Raw genomic sequence first — 20,774 nt, forward strand, 5'->3', positions numbered from 1 at the left:
ACAACGTTATGCGTAAACGTTGCAGTTTTACACGAAACATCGTTCCGCGAAATGGGATCGAATTGCACGTTAAAGCGTCATCACCAGCAGATGCCAATTACTAACTGCATTTAAATTACGGTGGAAAGCAAATTTCATTGTATACGATGGTGTGGGCGTTATATCATCTTTTAAGTACCTCGCAGTTTCGAGTGCGCATAAAATGGCGCTAATAGAATTTCTCTTCCAACGTTCATTCCGATATACGATAGTTTTAACCTACTGTAACTTTCGAGCAATCCTATACACGCTCGGAAGTTCGATTTCGGGTCTTTAAAATGTGCATATAATTACAACTTGGGGGGAAGTTTAAGGCGCAGCGCAAGACGTTCTATTCGGTTTCTGGTTCTCTTTTTCCCCCGAGCATATTTTTCCCCGGGTGCTTCCAATATTAAAACTTTCCGGTAGAAACAATGAATTCGGGTCACAAAGAGTTTAACTCATTACGCTCTGCAGTGGCCGTTTTTATCGCGGTTCAATATTTCTCTCTAAATCCTCGCCAGGTTCGTCCTTGATGTATTCAAATTGCAGTCGCACGCGGAGCGTTTATCGCTTTCCACCTGTGCATTAGATCCCGGCGAACAACAAAGTATTGTGACCACGGTGTGTCATTAGTGGGCACTTTCGCTTCGAAACAGCCGATGAAGCTGTTCGATACGTGGCTGCAGCAGAAATTAATGGTACAGAGGAGCAAAAGAGCGAGGAGGTGATGCCCGGGCGTGAGATTACTTCAGCTCTCGACTAATCGCGCGAAGACACGGCAGGGCGGAAAAATTGCCCGAGAAGGGCCATCCGTAAAATTCCCCAAACATTCCTCCCCTCCGCGGAAACTTTAATTCGACGAAAGGTCAATCACGTAGCCGCTTATAACACCGCGGCCGGTGGATCGCGTCTGCGAGAATCGCTGACGCGTGAATCGGGGGAAAGCTCGGACCGCCAGCCGTTTCCACGTTATTGGCACGCTCGTGTTCGCCTACTCGCTCGCTGCGCTCCTCACCGAGTCGGCACACGCTCGGCGGTCGCGCGTGTTCGGTCCGTCGTGAGGAGGTTCTCTCGCGGCGGAAGGAAGCTAGAGCAAGTCGAGCAAGTAGTGCAGGCGAGCGGGTGGTCGGACTTTTTCAAGGCGAGAAGCGAGCGAGGCGAGCAGGCGAGCAGACCGCTGTCGGAGGCGGGTACGCGGTCGCGATCTTCCTCTCCCCGCTTTGGTTGGCCCGGCGCGTAGGGACGGCGCAAGCGCGAGATTCTCTCCCACACCCGGTTGACGAGCACGAAGAGAGAAGGAGTTAACTGGAGGAAGGAGGAGAGTGGACCAGGGAGAGAGACCGGGAGGGCCGGGAGAGGCAGAAGGAGAGAAAGAGAGAGGTACAGGTTGCGTCCTGCTACCATCGCCGCCACCGCCACCGCCACCGCCGACGCCGCTGCCACCGCTGCCGCTCTTCCCCACCGCTTCCCAACCACCCCCTCCGCCGCGGCGCCCCTTCCCCCCGCCCCTCGCCCCCAGAGAGCGCAGTGTCGCGTCGAACCTCTCGCAGAGCGCGTCGCACGTCCGAGTACCGGCCGCCGCCCGTCATCAGTAGTCGCCGTACCGCGCAGCCACGTAACCTCTCACCTTCTCCTTAGTTTTTAGTAGTCAGTAGTAGGGGAGAGTGTGGAGAGAAAAAAAACCCAGAGAGAGATAGAGAGAGAGAGAGAGAGAGAGAGAGATCAAGAAAGGAAGCAATAAGGAGAGGGAGAGCCAGAGAACAGGCGAGAGAAAGTGAAAGAAGAGGAACGAAAGAGGGACACAGAAAAAGGGGAGCAACGAGAGCCCGACAGTCGGTCTTTCCCGTCATCGTGATCTCTGGCCTGCTGATCGCCGTCGTCCCCCGACGCCGCCGTCGTTATCGTGGTTCACGTTGCCGTGGCCGTACGCTTTCGTGACCGTTGTTGTCCTGGTCTCGGGTCGACGTGACCAGCGCGGTTATTCCGTCGACTTCTGTACACACAGTGCACGAGCGAGAAACGCACGCGCGTACGTACGGTTTCGCTCGTTCCATCGTCCTGTCGTCGATAATCGCGTCGAGGCTCGCCGTGTGTCGCGCGACGACCAGTGAACGCGCACCCTCAAGCCCCGAGGACACTGAGCACCGCCGGCCCGCCCGAGGGACAGGGAGACAGGTGAGAAGAAGGAAGAAGAAAGGGAGCGTGGAGAACGGAGCACCACGCCAGGGGTGAGAGCGCCAACGACACCGAAAGGAGCCGGGGGAGAGTTAGTCGCGGTGAGAGCGCGTGTCGTGACATCGGGGAAGCATCGACACACACGCGAGTGGTTGCTTGCCATCGGCGGGCCAAACGCGACGCGGTTCGCCTGACGGCGTGATCGAGGCCGGTATAGTGCCAGAGAAATATCCAGGGCGGCTTATCGGCGACACCGGCTGCCACTGTGTACCAGCCTGTTACCGTCGTTGCCGCTGCAGCAACCCCGGACACGCGAGAGCGTTGCGACAACAACAACTAGCCGTGCGCCGCGCGCCGCTATGGAGCCCCAGAACCAAGAGATCGTGGCGAGCGGCTCGCCAGCCGAGGTGCCGAACGATCCAGGGTACGAGAAACGGATATATCCTCATCCCAAAACAGACCTACACTACCATCCACCAGCAACAACGATCGAGCCGTGCGTGAAAAATCGGAGCTAAATGATATGTCGACGAGAGTAAACGTTCAAGTGTGTTGATATGCCGCGCGGAACCACGATGTCATCGGCCGGGATCGTGTTGTTTCTCGTAACCTTGTGTTTTCTGTTGCTCCGCTCCGCGCGAGTGTTTGTTCCGTTGCTGCTTCTTATAACGGTCCCGAGACATCACCCACCGGCGGTGATGTCGAACCGCTGACCACCGGGTGCCCGCCGGTCGTAAACGCGGTCGCTCCGACATCGCCGCTCATAAATCGCTCGCAACGTGGTCGTTGCTGTCGCTCCTGTTGTTGTTGTTGTTGTTGTTCGCATGTTGCCGTCGCCCGAAACCGCGGAACGCATAGTGTTTATGTTTGCCGGGCGCGTGAATATGCGTGCCGCGGCGCTCTCCTCGAACCGGTGGCGCCTTCTTTCACCGCGTTCACCCCCCCAGACTCGATGAAACGAAAGGAGGGAGGCGACGGGGGAAAGTTAGATGAATGGGAAGGAGGGGCAGCGGGGGCGATAGGGGGAGAGGGTCGAGGGGAAAGAGAAATGACTTAACACCTTTGAATTTGCCGCCAAGCATAGAATTCGTTCCTTGGAACCTCGGTAACCAACGAACGGGGGATGATCGCATTGAAACCGGATCACGTGGGGAGGGTTGGAAATTAGTGGCTCGCAAGGGTAAACGCCATCGCGTCTCGCGACGGTCAGATTCTTTCGCTCGGTGCGCGTTGTTCCCGTTCGCCACGTGACTCGCGATTAAAAAAAAAAAAAAAACAGGGGTGCTTGATCGTCGGTCACCGGCTTCGGATATTTCGTTTTCTATGGCCGTGATTTTATATAGATCGTTTAATCGTAAATAGACCGGGGTGGAACGACCATGCGTTGGAATTGTTTCAAGGGAGGGTGACAAGCGTTTAGCGATTCCGATGGAAAGTTGGGCGAGTTAGTTGGTAGCACCGCTCGATCCGTTTTCCCGCGATCGATCCCCCGGCTACGTATGGTCAATGGTTCGTCCTATAAATTCCGTTGAACCTATCAACCGGGTATAGTGCGGTAGCCTACTTTAGTTCTTCGTATCGCGAAGACCTAAAGCGGGAAGAGGAGACGCAGCGCGAGGGGCGGGTTGGGAGGGAGGGTGGACAGGAGAAGGAGGAATGCGTGGGCGAGGGGAATAGGTTATATCGTGCCGCGGAAAATCGATGTTCAAATGCGCCACCACGTGATTACGTCCACTACGCGAGAACGTTATCTTCCTGGATATACTGTTCGGCGTGATAATCTTTGCTTCCCGCTACTGCCTGCGCATTACGCTGCTCGCGTTTAGGTGTACCTTTAAAATATAATTAAAACGCGATGGGGGGGGGGGGGAAGGCCTCTCTACTGACCCGCGAAATACTTTCCTCGTTCACTCGCGTCGATTAATGACTAAACCGGTGCCACGTTAATAATAACGCAGCGTGGACTGACATACGTGTGACGCGCTTGATTACAGGGACCGCGACATGATTACCATCCTTAATTTATACGCCGCTTGACGAACGACTCGTTTTTTAGTGTAAAAGCAATGTTTGCATAAGATGCACGCACCAGGAGCTGCTATTACAAGTAGCAACTCCAACGAGTATATGTTCATTGTTCCATGGCAGTCTTTATGATCCCCGGCAGAAATGTTTCAAGGAGTGGTTGCGATTAGGATAATCATTGTTATTAGGTCTAGTAATACACGTCGCTGTAGTGAAATTTATAACCAGGGCTCACGGTGGTAATCATCGGGTAACTTGGAACGCGCGAAAGCACTTCGCGCGTGTAAATTCACGGCGATTGTTCACACGCTTTTATTTTAAATAACGACGTCGCCGACTCGGAATAGGTTGATCGCGGATTCTTCAGTGAAGCGCGACGCGCGTAAACGACGCTCCTGTTCGAAACGTATTTATATTACGACCGCCGGTTGTCTACGCTGCCGCGAACACGCGGAAGTTAAGCCGGTGTACGAAAGCTTTTATGACACCAATGACGATGGCGTCTCTCGTAAACTGGTTAATAAGTACGATCCGGTACAGTGAAGCAGCAAAGACCGCGCGACGTAAACCGCGGCTTGATTCATGGCCCGGGTAGAAGGACGGGACATTTCATTCCCCTGAACTGGTGGGGGGAGGTTCATTTTTATTAAACTCTCAGGAATCTCGTGAAACGGGAACACAGACGGAAAACGGTTCGCCCCGACAGTCGCGTGGATTAAAGCGAATGGACAATGCGGATATCCGTGATTTCGACGATGCAAATTTTTCAATAGGGCACGATCGACAGATCCATCGATATATTGAGCGGTGAAGGCGCCACGGTTCGGGGGTTGAAACCGGGGCGGGTGCGGGGAGGGATGCTGTGTTTATTGTGTTGCGCGCGTGGTTCGTTTGGCTTCTTTTCCGCGCGTACGCGGCGATCGGCAATCGAACGGGCGTGTAAAGATGAGTTTCTCGTAGAAAGGCAAAAGGGGAGGAAAAGGAAATTATTCCAAAGTTGTTCAGTTGTTGGTTGATGTGTGGTGACACCTGCCGTCGACAAACGGAGACTGCGCAGGGGGTCACGAAACCGGAAGTTACCCTCTGCTGGCAGTCTCCCCCGTCTTCCTTCATCATCTTCTGCCGACGACCGCGGCCTGATGCTGATGCTGATGGATTCATCTTTCTTTTTTCTAGGAAAATGTTCATCGGTGGTCTATCTTGGCAGACCAGTCCAGGTATGTGATAAAGTGATAACGTTTCCTTTAAAAAAAAAAAAAAAAAACTACCCCTTGATCGTGGCTGACAGTCGTCGCGCCGTTTGAATTCGCGCGCGCCACGATGTTCGATTGCGAATAACGAGCGCTACTCGCATTCACGTGTCAACACACATCGGCTCTGCCTTGTCGCGCTGAGCTATTTGTGCTATGAATTCACTTAAACAATAAGCGAATCGACGCGATATTCATTAGTAACGTTGCATTCGTACTGTTCGTACGTGTGCACATGTGAGTTGTAGTTTGGACGACAATCTGTCGTTCAAATGGTAATAAATCGTACTATTCGTCGATACCGATTTAGGTTATTATACGCTGAATTTGATTAAAAAGAGATTAACAGATATCCTAGTCAATAGCTCCTTCTTATCGATTTTATATCAACAAAGGTGAAGCTCTGAATCACTCGACTGTCTTTAACGCCGTTTGAATTTGCGCGCGCTGAGAGGTTAGATGTGGGATCGCGAGCGTGCCCTATTGTCCACACGCCATCGTGCGTCAGTTCGGTGCATACGTCCGGTTCAACGACGCTCTGCTTGCGTCCTTTAAATTCATTTACAAAGAAAGTACAGTAACGTGTTAGTTAGCAGTGCTTTTGCAGCTACTTGTGTGTCGAGACGAATAGAGCGTGAATCAGGTGTTTTTCCTTCGCGTGGTTAGAATGTGTACAGCAAGGACTGAATTTTGGAGCACGCCCGGACGATCTATCATTTAAACGGTAATCCACTTCAACTATTGTGAATATATTTTCGAACCATCATATTTCAAACATGCTTAGATAGAAATAGACCTGCATGATATTCAAGAGCCTCTTTCCATCACTTTCTACACCGATACAGAAAGATGCTCCAATACTCCAGTCAGTGGTTCCCAACCGGTGGGTCCCGACAATGGTTCTTTGTATTTTTTTTAAATTATTAAGTTAGAATTGTATTCAGAAATATCTATTTTTAACGTGTGTTGTTTACTTAATTAAATTTGTCTTATCTTATCTGAGGGAAGGGGGGGGGGGCAGGTTATTTGAATATTATAAAAGCGGATCGCGACTTAAAAAATGTTGGGAAATACTGCTCCAGACCTTTGAACGTCTGTACTACATTGGTAGGTTAGGTTCAGTAGCTATGGCATACTTCAATTCTAATACGCAGCACTTAACACGAACTAGCAAAATACAACCCGCGCTTCGCTTCGAGCCTAAGAGATTTTATGGACTCCATGAAAACACATTTCACCCCCTTTCACTACCCCCTTAGGAGCTGATTAGGGAAATATCCTGAAATTGTTTCTTAGGCATTTATGTCTTAGACCATATGAAGCCACGAGTCATAGTGAAGCAAAAGTAACGGACAAAAGTGACGTCACTTGTGGGCAAAAGATAATTCAAAATGGTGGATAGTACCTCATACCATATATACAGGTGAGGTTATATCTTTTTCTGTGAATAATTTTTGAATAATTATTAATAAAGGTGGAAACATGTTGTATAAAGAATTGCAAAGACAATGATTGAATTCAGGACTTCTTCTTTTGTATGTATAGATAAATATTACATCGAGTCATTGTATTTTCAATCTACGTTGAAGGAAATTAAGGGGACCTTCTGGTCTAGAGCCCAACAAAATAGGTGATCTTTAGCAATTAATTAAAGGAAAACTACTATACATAATTTAATGGGACTTTTTGCATTGTATCAAGGATGTCTTAAGTTATAGAAATATATTTTTTGTTTTATAATTAATCATTGCAGAAGGCACTGGGGAGTCGTTAAAGTCAAGGAGTCAAAAAATTGATCCAAATCGGTGGGACCTGTATCTCCAAAAGTTATTATCCGATTCGACTGAAACTTTTTTATTTGGAAGAATATACTTCTGGCTAGGGGAGAAACCAGAAAAAATTACAAACTGACATTTTTTTAAAAAATAACGACACTTGACGTTTGAAATCACTTTTCCCTATATTTTTCATCTTTCAATGCCTTTAAAATTGACAAATTTTCAATTTTTGTAATTTTTCCTGGTATCTCTCCTAGCCAGATGTATATTCTTCAAAATAAAAAAAGTTTCAGTGGAATCGGATAATAACTTTTAGAGATACAGGTCCCACCGTTTTGAGAACTCTGTTTCGAGAAAAACGCGTTTAAAGTTTTACGTGGGCGCCGTGTGGCCGGTTGTTGCCCATGCATTTGCCGCTACTCAAATGCCTATAACTTCGGGAATTTTACGAATTTCAACAAATCGAAAAATGAAATAAAAAAAATCGACTTTTAGACCGGAAGGTCCCCTTAAGGTAGTTGCTAACCAACTATGTTAGTCAAATTAGAGTTGAGTAATAAATGATAAATATAAAGTAGTATGTTACTATAAAAATAATAATAATAACTTTTAACATCATGTATATATATTTTAAAAAATTCAATGTTAATATAAATAATTGCAATACGAAAACAGAATATTAAATTGGTTAACGTAGTGAATTGGAGCAGCAGATCCGACAACGTCGCATACATTTGGAGCGTATTTTATAACCAAAATATCAGAAAAAATGTTCATATGAATTTGAATCGTCGTTCGCTATTTAAATGTCTAAATATATCGATTGCGCGACGGTGCCACGTTGACTGTTCTACTGTAGTTTCTAAAAAACTTGCACGTAAACCAATTTTTTATGGGCATTTACGAAGAAACGATGTGGTCAGTTTTGCAGAAATTAATAAATTCATTTCCCGACATTTCGATGTACTTTTGTGCCAATTTTGCTACACTTCTTGAATACAGTTTTCCTGTTTCGGAAAAAAAACTGAAACTATAACCCTGTACTTTTTGACTCTGCCATATGCCACTGTGGTAAAATGCATCATCTTTAATTAACGATTTCTCGATAACTATGTGATAAATCGATTTTAAACTTTGTACAAGGGTTTATTGTATTCCAAATTAGTTTTGAACGAAAATTGAAAGTATTCTTGAATTTAGTAGATTATCCAGGAACTGCTTTAACATGAAATGGAGCAGCGCCTTTTCATCGATGTTCGTACCGATGAAGGGAGAGCGCCTTATACGCTCCTCGCTCTCTTATACCGTTTGAATTTGCGCGCGGTGACACGTTAAATTCGGAATCACTGTCATTCAATTGTTTAAACGCCGTTGTATCCTCATGCTTGCCGCGTCGAGCGAATTTACGTTCGCGCAGGTACTGTTTATTCAGAAGGAGCGAAAAGTGACGAGTTGTTTGACAGTGTCTTTGCGTCCAGTTTTAGATCAGCAATCAGAAACACAAGATTCTTAGGCGGTCGTCTTTCCTTTGTTTCATTTGCATGCTTTCGCGTCGAGTATCGGAGTATACAGGCGCGATCTTCTATTGGAATGGTAACGCACTGCAATTTTCATGAATATTACGTCAAAGAGTAATATTTTGAATCTACGTAATTACGATTTTCAATTGAGCGAGCTGATGTTGAACAGCAGCTTTTCATCGATTTTTGCGTTGATTGAAAGTGCCTTTTATATTGGTCGAATGCGTGTACACTGGAAGTTTATGGTTTGTACTTTGGAGCGTGATTTATTATTTAAATCGCGTATTTCCGCGTATAGTTAAAGGGAAATTAATTGAAACGATGTTTCAGTAGCTTGTTTTATATCGACGAGGAAAGATGCTCACAATCAGGCTTCTTTTGTATTATTTGAATTCGTGTATGTCGAGAGTATCGAATTACAAATTTGGAGCGCAATATATTGCTCAAATAATAATCTAGGTCAAATGATTCTGTTACCGCTGAAAGTCGAATGTAATTACTTACGAGTAAGAATATTTTATTGATACACGAAGATTTATGTTACGTTGTAGAGCAGCAGTTAATGCTGAACCTCGCTTACTCGTCATTTTAATTATAATTTTAATTGTAATGGTGCAATAAAGTCATTTAACAATATTTGCACGAGATATGGGTCATCAAGATGTTGGCCATTTCAGCTTTTTAATTAAGTCAATATTTAAGCGTAACGTGAATTCATGAAAATGCACATCTATTTGTGCTTTAATGTTAATATAAAACCAAAGCCATCGGTTGCTAAATGCAGCGCGTTTGCTAATGAGAATATTTACCTTATATACATATTTACAAATGCCACGTTAAATTATTGCGTTTTCAGCTTATTCAAAAAGAACTGAGTCGATGTGTTATTCAATAGCCCCTCTGCATTGATTTTTACGTCGGCCTTCTGTAATAGAGACATGTGTCGTCCATTTGAGATATCAGGGTAAAAAATTCTTCTCGTCTGTCGCTCAATTTTTTACCACTTAAGTATCGCGATAGGAGCAATCGATTTTCACTATAAACCGCTATGAAAATGCAATTTCCTTTACTGGAAACTTACACAGAATTCATTTACCCCTTCTTCTTTTTCCTAAATATCCAACTTATATATTATTAGGCTTTTCGATGCACATTATCAAGTCATTTATCTAGTCATTTAAGAGGCGTCTAAAACTGGCGATCCTTATCGCGCGTCCCCTCAAGTAATCGATCTTCCCGTACTACATTACAGAACAATACCTCGTGTTTACTAAAAAAATATTGAAACAAGGCAGTCTGTTAACGAGAAAAGGTATCGCCACGAAGGAACGAAAGAGCGTGCGTGGTCGGCCAGGTGCGAATTCGAGGCGTTCCTTTCGACGGCCGCTCGCGTGTTCGGGTGTTCGGGTTAGCAGTCCTTTTATCTTCGTTAAAGAGACTCGTGCCGGCCGAGAGAGAGAAAAAAAAGAAGGAAATCGCACGACGAGAGGCTGGAACGCGGAACGATAATCGAGCCGCGGCCAAATGGCCATAAGACGTGTCACGTGCTTCGTCTTTCGAGTCAGCGGCTCGTCGGATGGAAAAATGGGCCTGCATAAAGCGTGCTCGCATGTGTCGCGATAAGATTAACGAGAATAATTGATAGGCTGGGGCTTTGCAGCGCGTACGCCATGATTTTCAGGAAAACGCGACACGCTCTCGCGTGTTTAACGGTTCGACCATTCCTCGTCTAGCCGCTGGAAAAATCGTGGTCGATCTTGTTTAAGTGTCAGATAAACGGGGGTTCGTTTTACATCAGCCACAGAGGAAACGGGTTAACTGTCTAGTCATTATTATTTAACAAACCGAATCTTTGCCGATTAAAAGGGGCACGAGATTCTTTGGAAGGGTAATTTCGTAATCTCGCGAGCGTAAGGGTGGATTTTTCCGCTCGCCGTCAGATAAGTCTGTGAAATAATTAGCGATGCATCGTTGCAACGATCAACGTGTCCTCCAGTCAGTTCCAATTAAAGGATCGTTCCGCTGAATTATTTAATTACACGGAAGAATGTCCCCTCTCGCGTCGTCACGTGCGGAATTCATAGGACGGAAAAATTCGCGTTAATTTACGTGACATTTAATTAACTCTTCAAACGGCGTCAAGAGAAATCCCCCTTGTTTTTTGATTGCTCCGTTTTACAAGCACTGGTGTTTGTTTCCCCCGTGACGAACCCGCGGATGCCGAAGCTGCCAGATTTTCCGTGGAGCGGTTGTTAATTTCGCAGCGCCCGGTGTTCTCCGCGGAGCAGAAAACCTCGCCGTTTAACGGGGGAAAGGAGCGTTTAGATCACCACCGGCGATCGAACGAAGACATATTTGTCTCCCGCTCAATTAAAATAATCGCGGCTCGGCATGGTGTGCAGCAGCATTGCGAAATTGCGGTTACTCGGAGCGATGCAGCTACTTCCGCGACGTTTTCTAGACGGGAGCGCGTGCGTTACGTGTATTTTCGCGATATCTAATCGGGAAGAGCGCGTGACAGGTTCTCCGCGATACCTAGCGCAGACAAACGGATCCAAATTCCTCCTATTGTGCTCCGTTTCGCAGGTGCGCGATCCCCAGAGGTATCGCGTACTAAATCGTCGTCGCGGTTCACATACTATCGCGAAAATTTCTGGTTAGTCGTTCACCGTCATGGTGGCCCGATAAGAAACGTTCGACCGAAGTATGACGTTCCGTAAAAATTGAAAAACGAGCGACGCGAACGAATCGGAATTTAATGTCCGAGATACTGAATCGTCGAACAGCGCACGACGAATATTTCACAAAATTCACAAAATTGCAATTACACAGCCCTGCAAATATTTCAGAATGCCTCCTAGAGTCCCATCTCCATAAGAAAAAAAGATGGACGTCTGACCTACATCTGAAAGTTCCTTAAATATTCCATAATCCCGACGCACAATGCGCGCTGGCGGCCGAGTTGTTCGGGAGAGTGCTGATATTTCGGGAACGAGCTCGAGGCTTTTTCTCAATTACGTACGTCGCTGGAGTAGTTTTCGTGCCTCTCCATCGGCTTGCACAGGGCAGCGTCTCCTGGAAAAAGAATAAGAGGAACGAAGGCGGAGTAGGCTCATTAGCGTTATTTGCCGTCGTTACGTAAGCCGTGTGACTTCATATCGCTCGGCTCCTCTTCGTCGCTCGTTGCTTCTCGCTCTGTCAGTCTTCCCTGCGAGCCGATTGCACGCGAACGAACGGAAAAACTCGTCGGGAGGGCCACCGTCCTTTCCATTTTTTCGCCCCGGGTCCACCGTCTCGTTAAAGGTCGGCGATCGAATTCGCGGAGGTCCCCGCGAGGGGGTAGCGAGTGGTAGCGAGTGGCGGCGTTCCTCAGGGGTGGGAGAAAAATTTGGAGTATCAAGGACGGTCACCCGCGGCGTATTATCAATGAACGATAGCCGATCGATGCAGCTCGCGTTCCATTTCCACCTGTTAGGCTTCCTTTCATCGGCGACGCAGCGAGAAAGCGTGTCTGAAGTAGAAAAAGCGGAGCAGTCGTCCGGCCGTTGCACGCCGGCAACCGTCGTAAACCGTGTTTTGCAGTACTGTTCCGCAAAAGTTCATAGGTACAAAGATGCAGTGTGTGGCGCACAGTAACCGTGGGAAAACGGCAACGAACGCCAGAGGGATACGCTGGGCTCTATCGTTTATCGCGGATCATGAACACGGAACGAGTTACTTTTACAGCGGTGTATCGAAATAATTGTATTCGCGGAAGCGGACGCACTTTAATCAGGCTGATTAATTCTTCGCTGTTCTCCGGCTAACTAGGCTTTCGAAACCTGTTCACATCTTATCACGATAGGCCAGCTAGTTGAGCATTTATTATAAGAAACAGTGGCTGCATACACTGTCGTGCAAAAGTTTGGCTGACGAGCGGATTATAATGCTTGCAAAACTTGGTATCGTCGGGTAACACAAGCGATACGAAGTTCGTCATTTCGTCGCACTCGTTTCTTTGATTACTCTTCAGAATTTATCACCTCCTTGGATCACATCTTATAATTACCATGCATTCTTCCCCGGGTCTCGTAAGAACTCTCTCCAGTCTCGCCTTGGTGTTCAGTAGTGTGTTCTGCGGTAATCCTGTGTCTTGGGTTAAGAAAGTTTCTCTCCGATATAGATATCCGTGGAGAATCATCAAGTTTTTGCGAAGCTGCCAGTAGGCGACCGTGCTGTAAAGGAATCTTTATACGAACCTCTTCGGAACCATTATAGTTTCTGCATCTATTTCTCCCGCACAGTCAGTACTTTTGCGCAGCACTGTATTCAATTAAAAGAAGCACGGACCGGGCATCGATTTAAAGCGCAATTAGCTGCATCTCGTGCGGAAACCAATGTCTACATGCGTTACATAAATAATGCAGCGTTGAGTAAAGTATCAGTATGTATCTGATGCGCTTGTGTTCCTTCTCCCCGCTTTTCCCACTGAAAAACGTCCCCGAGAGAGAGAGAGAGAGAGAGAGCTCCTCTCGTCTCGAGGCGGGACGTCGCGTCGCGGCTTGAAAACCACGGAGAAAAGACTCGCTTGTTCTTCTTTTCGCGGCCTGTCCACGGTCTGTCGTTAAGGCGGTCGTGCACGGAAGACCTTACGGTGCGCGCCGCGTCGGCGCGCCCTGGTGCATCGCGTCACGACGCGGTACGACGCAACGATTCGCTTGCTGCACGACGGCATCTCGAGCACAGCGAGCGAGCTTGCCTGGCCGATCGCGCACCAAGGCGTGCAAAGTTTCCCGAGCCCCCTGAGTGTCGCATTGCCAGCTGCATAATCCCTCATGCTGGGGCGTAATGCGGGAATCGCTGCTTCTGGTATCCAGTCACGGCGTCGGGGATCATCGTCGTTACCTCCGCTTGTATGCAATACTTCTCCGTTTTGTCGCGTGCCAGGCGGCTGTGCATGAACGTCCACTTTCTACTGAGAGTATTTCGCGGCTCCGTTTTCTATCCTCGCGCGAAAATGTAGGCGTGATTCCATGCGACGCAGAGTTTCTTCTAGAGCCAGCCACTTAAGCAGCGCGATCTTCGTGAAAATAGCTTCTCGCGTAGTTGGCAATGATTATCAGTGGCTCTTTATTCAGCGATTCCTCGGAGATATGTATTCTTTAGTAGTGTTCGGGTTAAGCAGATGGAAAGTGAATGTATTTGAATAATGTTTGGGATTTAAGCAGTATACATTTCTCTTTCGCGAATCGAGCCTGGCGCACGTGCATGCCTTTGAAGAGGCTTGTCTTCGTAGAGGTAACTCATTCAAATTTCACCGCGGAAGACGTCGACCCGCGTTCTCTTCGAGACCCAATCATCAGGAGCACATTCGTTTTTGTTTGATTTCGCGACGAGGAATACTTGGGCTCGCGACTGTGACGACAGAAATTTCTAACCGCCGCGTCAGCCGTGTTTGCAAATTCAATGAGATATTCGCAGTCCGTATCAGTGTACACATTATACGTAATGCGATTTCAAAATGCGGCTCGCTATGCAAAGAGTGATTACATATTAATCATTGGCATTGCCGACTGGGGCAACACGCGTCCCATCGTTCCAGTCTCTGCACCGCATAATTTGTTATTTGGAAAATTGATCGACAGGCGGTTGGGAAATCATTTTCCTCTGCCGTTCGATAATTGAACGTTTAAATGATTGCGGATATTACATGTTGGGTAGCGGATTTCTTCGACAAAGCGTCTTACGATCGAATCGCAATGAAATTAAGAGTTTCACTTTGCTCCTCTTCTGTCGTTGCTGTTCCCCCACACTATTTCTCCGAAATTATCATTTTCACATCTCACGCGGTCGTGCTGCCGAGCAATTACATTTTTCAGTTGCCCGGTTCTTTACACCGTATCCAGAGTTATCGCGGCTCCGAGCCATAATCTCGCTGTTCACGATTTTATCGCGTAAAGGACCGCTTGCACGTGCACGCGTCACAGTTTAACGCGAGCACGTGCCAGGAGCGTTGCAAGGATATTCGAGGTTTCGGCCATTTTTTCCCTGTCAGAGTGCCACGTTCCAGCGCTGTTTACCATCCCGCGAAGATTACGGGGGACACATCCCTTTAATCCGCCGCGTCCTCCGCGATTTCAGGCATCCTACGTCGCTTCGCACAATCCTCGCGGAGCCTTTTAGCCCGTCGACGAAAACGCGCCCGAGGCGGGCGTGCCGGCGCGGAATAACATTTTTCTTGATACCCTCTGCCCACGGTTGCAGGGAATACAGTTTGCGAGGATCTCGAGCGCGCGATGGCTTTCGACACCGATGGCTCTTCAGTTTGACGCGATTTTCAGTGGGTAGCGAGTTCAAATTACTGCCCGCGCTGAATCGTCTCGATTCACTGGAAAAACAAGTGACCCGGAGCTCGAATGTATTCTCTCCCCGCGATTGTCGCTGACAATTTTACATGTTCCATTATTGTCGCCGAGCTGAGCGACGAAACAAGCCCTGCCGCGATTTGCCTTTCAATTCCTGCGAAACTGCTTTTGCGCACCCTGTCGCATGGATACCGTAGATCCCACTTCGGCATGACTCGAACCTTGAAACGGCATTTTTTTCGACCGCCGGATAGCGGTCGTCGTAGTAACTTGTTGTGCTTGTACGTTGCGTGAACATTACAGTCACCGTCAGCGAAATTTTCAAGTCATTGAAACGGTTCGTCGCGAGTTTGGGCCGGTTCCAGGTATTGTCGAAACAATGTGGCACAACGGTTAGAGTTTACAAGCGTGCATCAGTTTACACTCAACTTTCATCGCATTCTGCGTCGGCTAACGACAACCACCGCCTTTGTGCCGGCGAAGAACGGCTGCCGCGACATGCAACTGTCCGGTTCGAATTGCTCTCCGACGAGTTCTCGGTTTGCGCAACCCCCCGGTTTGCCAAAACAGCGAGCATGAATTAATTCGCGTTCGTACTAATTAAACTCAGACTTAACGGGGTGGCAAGGAAAAAATCCTCGAAAGTGTGTGCTCGCCGTTAGAATTGCACGGTGCACGGGCATGGTATTGCAGAAAGAAACCAGGCAATAACAGTAATTATCATTCTGCATTTCATTCGATTTCTTTCGCGTAGCGCCCAGTCCGCAGCGAGTGGCCGCGCAGTAGAAAAAGTACAGTCACAGGTCAGCCGTCACGCGACGTCCGACCGTAATCAACCTACTGGAGTTTCACGCCTGATTCACTCCTGCGAGCTTCCTGGTAATTCTTGCGATATATTAATAATACTGCCAGTGTCGAGACACCAAATCTCGATACGTTGAAGAGACACACTTCCGTTGCATTCGCTTCGCCCTCCGATCCGCACAGCTGTACACGTCAATATCATCTCCATTCTCAGTCCCTGAACTCCATGAATTTTATCAGCCACTGTACACACATGCATGCAGCATCCAAGCCGAAAGGCCGCGTTATCGCGTAACAGACTCGGGCGCAGCGTAATTCATAGGGTCGCGAGAAGAAAGCCGTTAGAAGCCGCGGGCAGGCGAAAGTCTGTGACGCTTTTCTGACTTCGTTGTCGTCGCGGCCGTCGTCGCATTCGTCGCCGTGCTCGTGGTCGTCGTCGTGGTGTCTGATGCAATCGAGCGCAACAGACTCTCCTCGACTCTCTCGCTATTTTTAAACGTAATTGCACCCGGCCGTTTTAATGGGCGAGCGGGTACACAGACGGAGATGAAGAGAAACGGCGCCGGGCGGGGACAGGGGAGGCGGTGAAAATTTGTCGACGTGTCTTTCGGTGTGTCACGACGTTAACGAGCGATCCCGAATCGCGGAAATTTTCCGAGAGTTTTCTACCTCCGGTGTTGGCCGCTCTTCTTCTCCGCGCCGTGGCGGCAGGCGTTTCATAGAGAGAGCGTTCAGCGCGCCGTTTGCCTATCCCTCCGGAGCAACGAACAATGGAGGGACAAGCCATCGAGGTTAAATTCATTCTTCCCGCCGCGGCGGATCGTGTTTCGCCTCGCCGTGGCTCCGCCGGTTCTGACCAGGTTCCTTTTCCAACGAAAACGAGGGCCGGTCGGCCGCAGGATCGCCGCCGCGGTCGCCCCGTGGCCGCTCTTAAACTAACGCCAATTAGTGCGGCAGAGTACGGCGCGGAGTACACTATAAATAGAGCGTTAGGTAGGTCTGGGTTGAATTGGGTAAGCGTTAAGTTGCGTATTAACGGCCCCGCTAATGACGCACCGCGCGAGCGTAGGGGTCGGCGCGGGGGGGATGGGGCGGTGTGTCGAGTGTCACACGAGCGGGCCACTCGAATTTGATTCTAATTCTGTGGCCGCGGTACGCGCGCCGAAAGATATCAAACGCGATTCAGAATACGCCTGGGGAACCCATAAAACACGCTGATCGGTTGTCACGGGGCCAATTCAATTTCGCTCGCGCGTGTAAAGCGGAGGAACGGGCACGGGGTCGCCGCAATTTTGGATCGCCGAGGTCGCCGATGCTCGCTATTAAACATATTCAAAAGATGCCCGTACATCCTGCGAGGGAAGTACCGCTCTAAGCGGCGCTGGCACACTGTCGTTTATCGCTTTCCATCGGAATTGAACTCGTCGCCCTCGGACACGCTCCGTGCCTCGGGCCGAGAGCGAGACACGCGGGCCCCCTTCCTGCCGTTGAATTTCCGATCAGCCGATCTTTAACTCCGTTACGTCACGTTATCTAAGAGCGATAACCTTAAAAGTTGAACGGTCGCGAAGGCTCGACTGCGCTTCTTTCGGCTCCACGACGGTTCCGCCGACGGGTCTGAACAAAAAGAGCTAAACGGCAGGCTGGCAAGGGGGAGGCAGACAGAAGACGGGATGCGGAGGCCGGGAACGGAAGAAAAGGAAGAAGAGGGACCCGATCGGTCAGCTGACTGCTGGCCGGGGTCGTCCTTGTCCCTCTTCGGCTCTTCCTCGCTCATCTGAAAGCCGCTAAAGGGGGCCTTAATTACGCAACTAGGTCGAAAGGGGCGTCTAATTTATTTCCAGCGACATAGGTGACTGCTTGCGGGCCTCTCCGCGACAGCTTGCTTGTTAGCGCAGCGGTATTTGTTAACATAAAGGGAGGTCAATGACTCTCGTGGCATCGTTTAGGTTTTACGTTTCCATCGTCACGTTTCCCCACCTCTTTCTTCCTCCCTTTTTTTTCTGTCTAGCGTTACGCGAAATACCGCGTTAAAAGGGTTACGAAAGAGAGCTCGATATCTGCAGCGATGGCCATTGATTGGGAAATAGGATTCGTTTGGAGGAATCAGTGGGATCTATGTCATTTTGTCATGTTACAAGGTTGGAGGTTGATTGGGTATACGTGACGCGGTTTAATCGCCTTGTAGGTGGCTCTCACGAAGCACCGAGGCTTAATGAGTAATTCTAATGAATTTCTTGTGTCGCATGCGGCTATTCGCGAGCGAGGAGCACACTGTGTCGTGCATCAAACTTTTCTTGTGGTTTTCTGTGCACCTTGGTACCGATTGTTTTAATCGATTTACGGGGAAACTTCGTGACTCTATTAACGAAGCTAATCAGCTACAATTGGTACCGCTAATTTCGACGTAGGTACCTATATCCTGCCAATCGGTAAGCTCGTGGATTTTTCGCTAAACTTATCCTTCCTCTCGCCATGTTTTCCTCCCTGAATGTTTACGACATCAGTAACGAAATCGTTTAACAAATATTAAGTCACGGTTTCCCGAGCCTGCCTTATTTAACAGCACTTGCCGTTCTCGGCTCCATGGGGATTTTTTTTGTTCGTGCACTTAACTTGGTCTATTTCTACGCTAAACCAAATATGCACGGGAGTACTTTGCATACCTGAAATCAGTGGTTGCCAACCACCGGCAAGCTCCCGGCACGCGAGGTTATTTTTACTGGCACGTGAATAATGCGAATAAAAAAGAAAACGGTTTAAAGGGAATATGCATACTGCACAGTCACATGCCTGGCATTCTAAGCAGCGCGAATTCGCGAATTCTACGATAAACTGTACCGGGCCGCGTATCTCGCAAGTGTTGACTCCATTATTTTTAGAGCGACAGATTCGGAACGAGTGTGGATCCCGCTGTTTCCTGAAATTCTCGATGCGATAGGCATTTTGTCGGGTATTCGTAGAGTCGCGTGTGCATTACGTTACTCTGCCCGAGTAAAATACGAGCATTATCGAGGATATCGTTCACCTTTCTCGTCGACTGTCACGCTTTCGTTTCGCGTCATTGAACAAACAGCAACCTTCCCTCCATATCATTCAAATTACGGCTTTAATCTGCCACAATGTCGCGTGGAATATCTGTCGTCGGTGGGGCTCCGGTTATCGATTCAGCTAGGTCTCCAAGAAAAATGCTGGTCCCTAGCGTGGAACAATTTTGCAGTTAAAGGCTCGAAGCTACGGTGTTATTCATACGTGGGACGTGCGCTGAAACGCGAGGACGCTAATCGTTTACTGTTTCTCAATGATAAATAGTGTGGTTTCGAATTTTCCTTTGGAACGTACTCTGCCGCATTAGGAACGTATTATGCGCTTAGGAATTTAGGTAAGCGGTTCGGAAATAGAAACACTTTGAAATGAAAGCATAGAAATGACGGTTCGGTGGTAGGTATAAGCTATCTACACAATTTGCAGCTGTTCCTTCTTACAAACTTTTAGAGTTCTACTTTTATCTCAGTTCTATTACAGTTTCATTCTGAATTGCAGCTGGAATTGTCAGTCGGATGTGTAATTTATTCACTTGCTATTTACCTTCCGTTCCGAGTTAATCTGCTTTTAATAGATGCATAAACTTCGAGATCTTTGTTAGAAGAATCACTTGAGAGTCCACGTACCTACCCTATACGCTCTCACGAGCCCGTGTGCCCTCGACGGCAAATGGAATTCGTGCAATCTTGAATCCGGAGCAACAGTCGTTCGCACGGCTGATGATCACTCTTATCCAGCATCATCCGATTCTGCCGGCCTGCAAATCCCGAACAAGGCTCGCGTTGTGCCGATACGTAACGCACGTATGCCCAAGAATCTCGTAAGCACCAGTTCTGGTCGTCTTATCGGTCGGACCGTTGTCGCGATACACTTGCATCGTTGTGCTCCCCTTATTCTTCGTCCCTTGTAGGAGATAAGGCAGGCCCTGAGAGGAGATCAAAAGCGTTTTGTTGAACACCAGCAGTTTCTCGCTTATCCAGACCAAAAAAGGGTGGAGAGATCCTGGATCTATCAGATGTTGTCGGAATCCAGCTGTTCAAATTAGGACTGGGACTATTTGTCGAAATTTTCGGTATTCGAATGTTCGAATACTTCAGTTGCTCAATTATTTGGCGAATACAATTCGAATATCCAAGTATTCGAATACTATTCGAATACTTAAATATTCGAATAGTATTCGAATACTGTTACTTAAATATTCGAATAGTATTCGAATACTGTTACTTAAATATTCGAATAGTATTCGAATACTGTTACTTAAATATTCGAATAGTATTCGAATACTGTTACTTAAATATTCGAATAGTATTCGAATACTGTTACTTAAATATTCGAATAGTATTCGAATACTGTTACTTAAATATTCGAATAGTATTCGAATACTGTTACTTAAATATTCGAATAGTATTCGAATACTGTTACTTAAATATTCGAATAATATTCGAATACTGTTACTTAAATATTCGAATAGTATTCGAATACTGTTACTTAAATATTCGAATAGTATTCGAATACTGTTACTTAAATATTCGAATAGTATTCGAATACTGTTACTTAAATATTCGAATAGTATTCGAATACTGTTACTTAAATATTCGAATAATATTCGAATACTGTTACTTAAATATTCGAATAGTATTCGAATACTTGGATATTCGAATAGTATGGTGTGAACTATAAATCAAGTTCTTTAGTTTCATTTGTCAGGGTGAAATCTTGTAAGCTAATTTTGACCCACTTCACACCATACTATTCGAATACACCAGTATTCGAGTAATAACATTCGAATGCTCAAATATTCGAATAATAACA

General features: G+C 47.4%; 1 protein-coding gene across 10 annotated transcripts in view; it reads left to right on the top strand.

The window, feature by feature from the left end:
* The first annotated feature begins 1,537 nt into the window (after positions 1–1,537).
* Rbp6 (RNA-binding protein 6) overlaps positions 1,538–20,774 on the top strand; it is a 792,696-nt gene continuing 773,459 nt past the window's right edge. For 8 of the 10 annotated variants that reach the window (XM_076819583.1, XM_076819582.1, XM_076819580.1 and 5 more), the window contains exons 1-2: positions 1,539–2,620; positions 5,398–5,438. In XM_076819583.1, coding sequence (XP_076675698.1) covers positions 2,556–2,620; positions 5,398–5,438 — 106 coding nt within the window. In that variant the 5' untranslated portion in view covers positions 1,539–2,555. Of the gene's footprint in view, positions 2,621–5,397; positions 5,439–20,774 lie in introns of all 10 variants that reach the window. The other 2 variants (XM_076819584.1, XM_076819590.1) reach the window with 1 other exon arrangement.

The sequence above is a fragment of the Andrena cerasifolii genome, chromosome 9, assembly GCF_050908995.1.
Source record: "Andrena cerasifolii isolate SP2316 chromosome 9, iyAndCera1_principal, whole genome shotgun sequence".
In the NCBI taxonomy this organism is placed as follows: domain Eukaryota; kingdom Metazoa; phylum Arthropoda; class Insecta; order Hymenoptera; family Andrenidae; genus Andrena; species Andrena cerasifolii.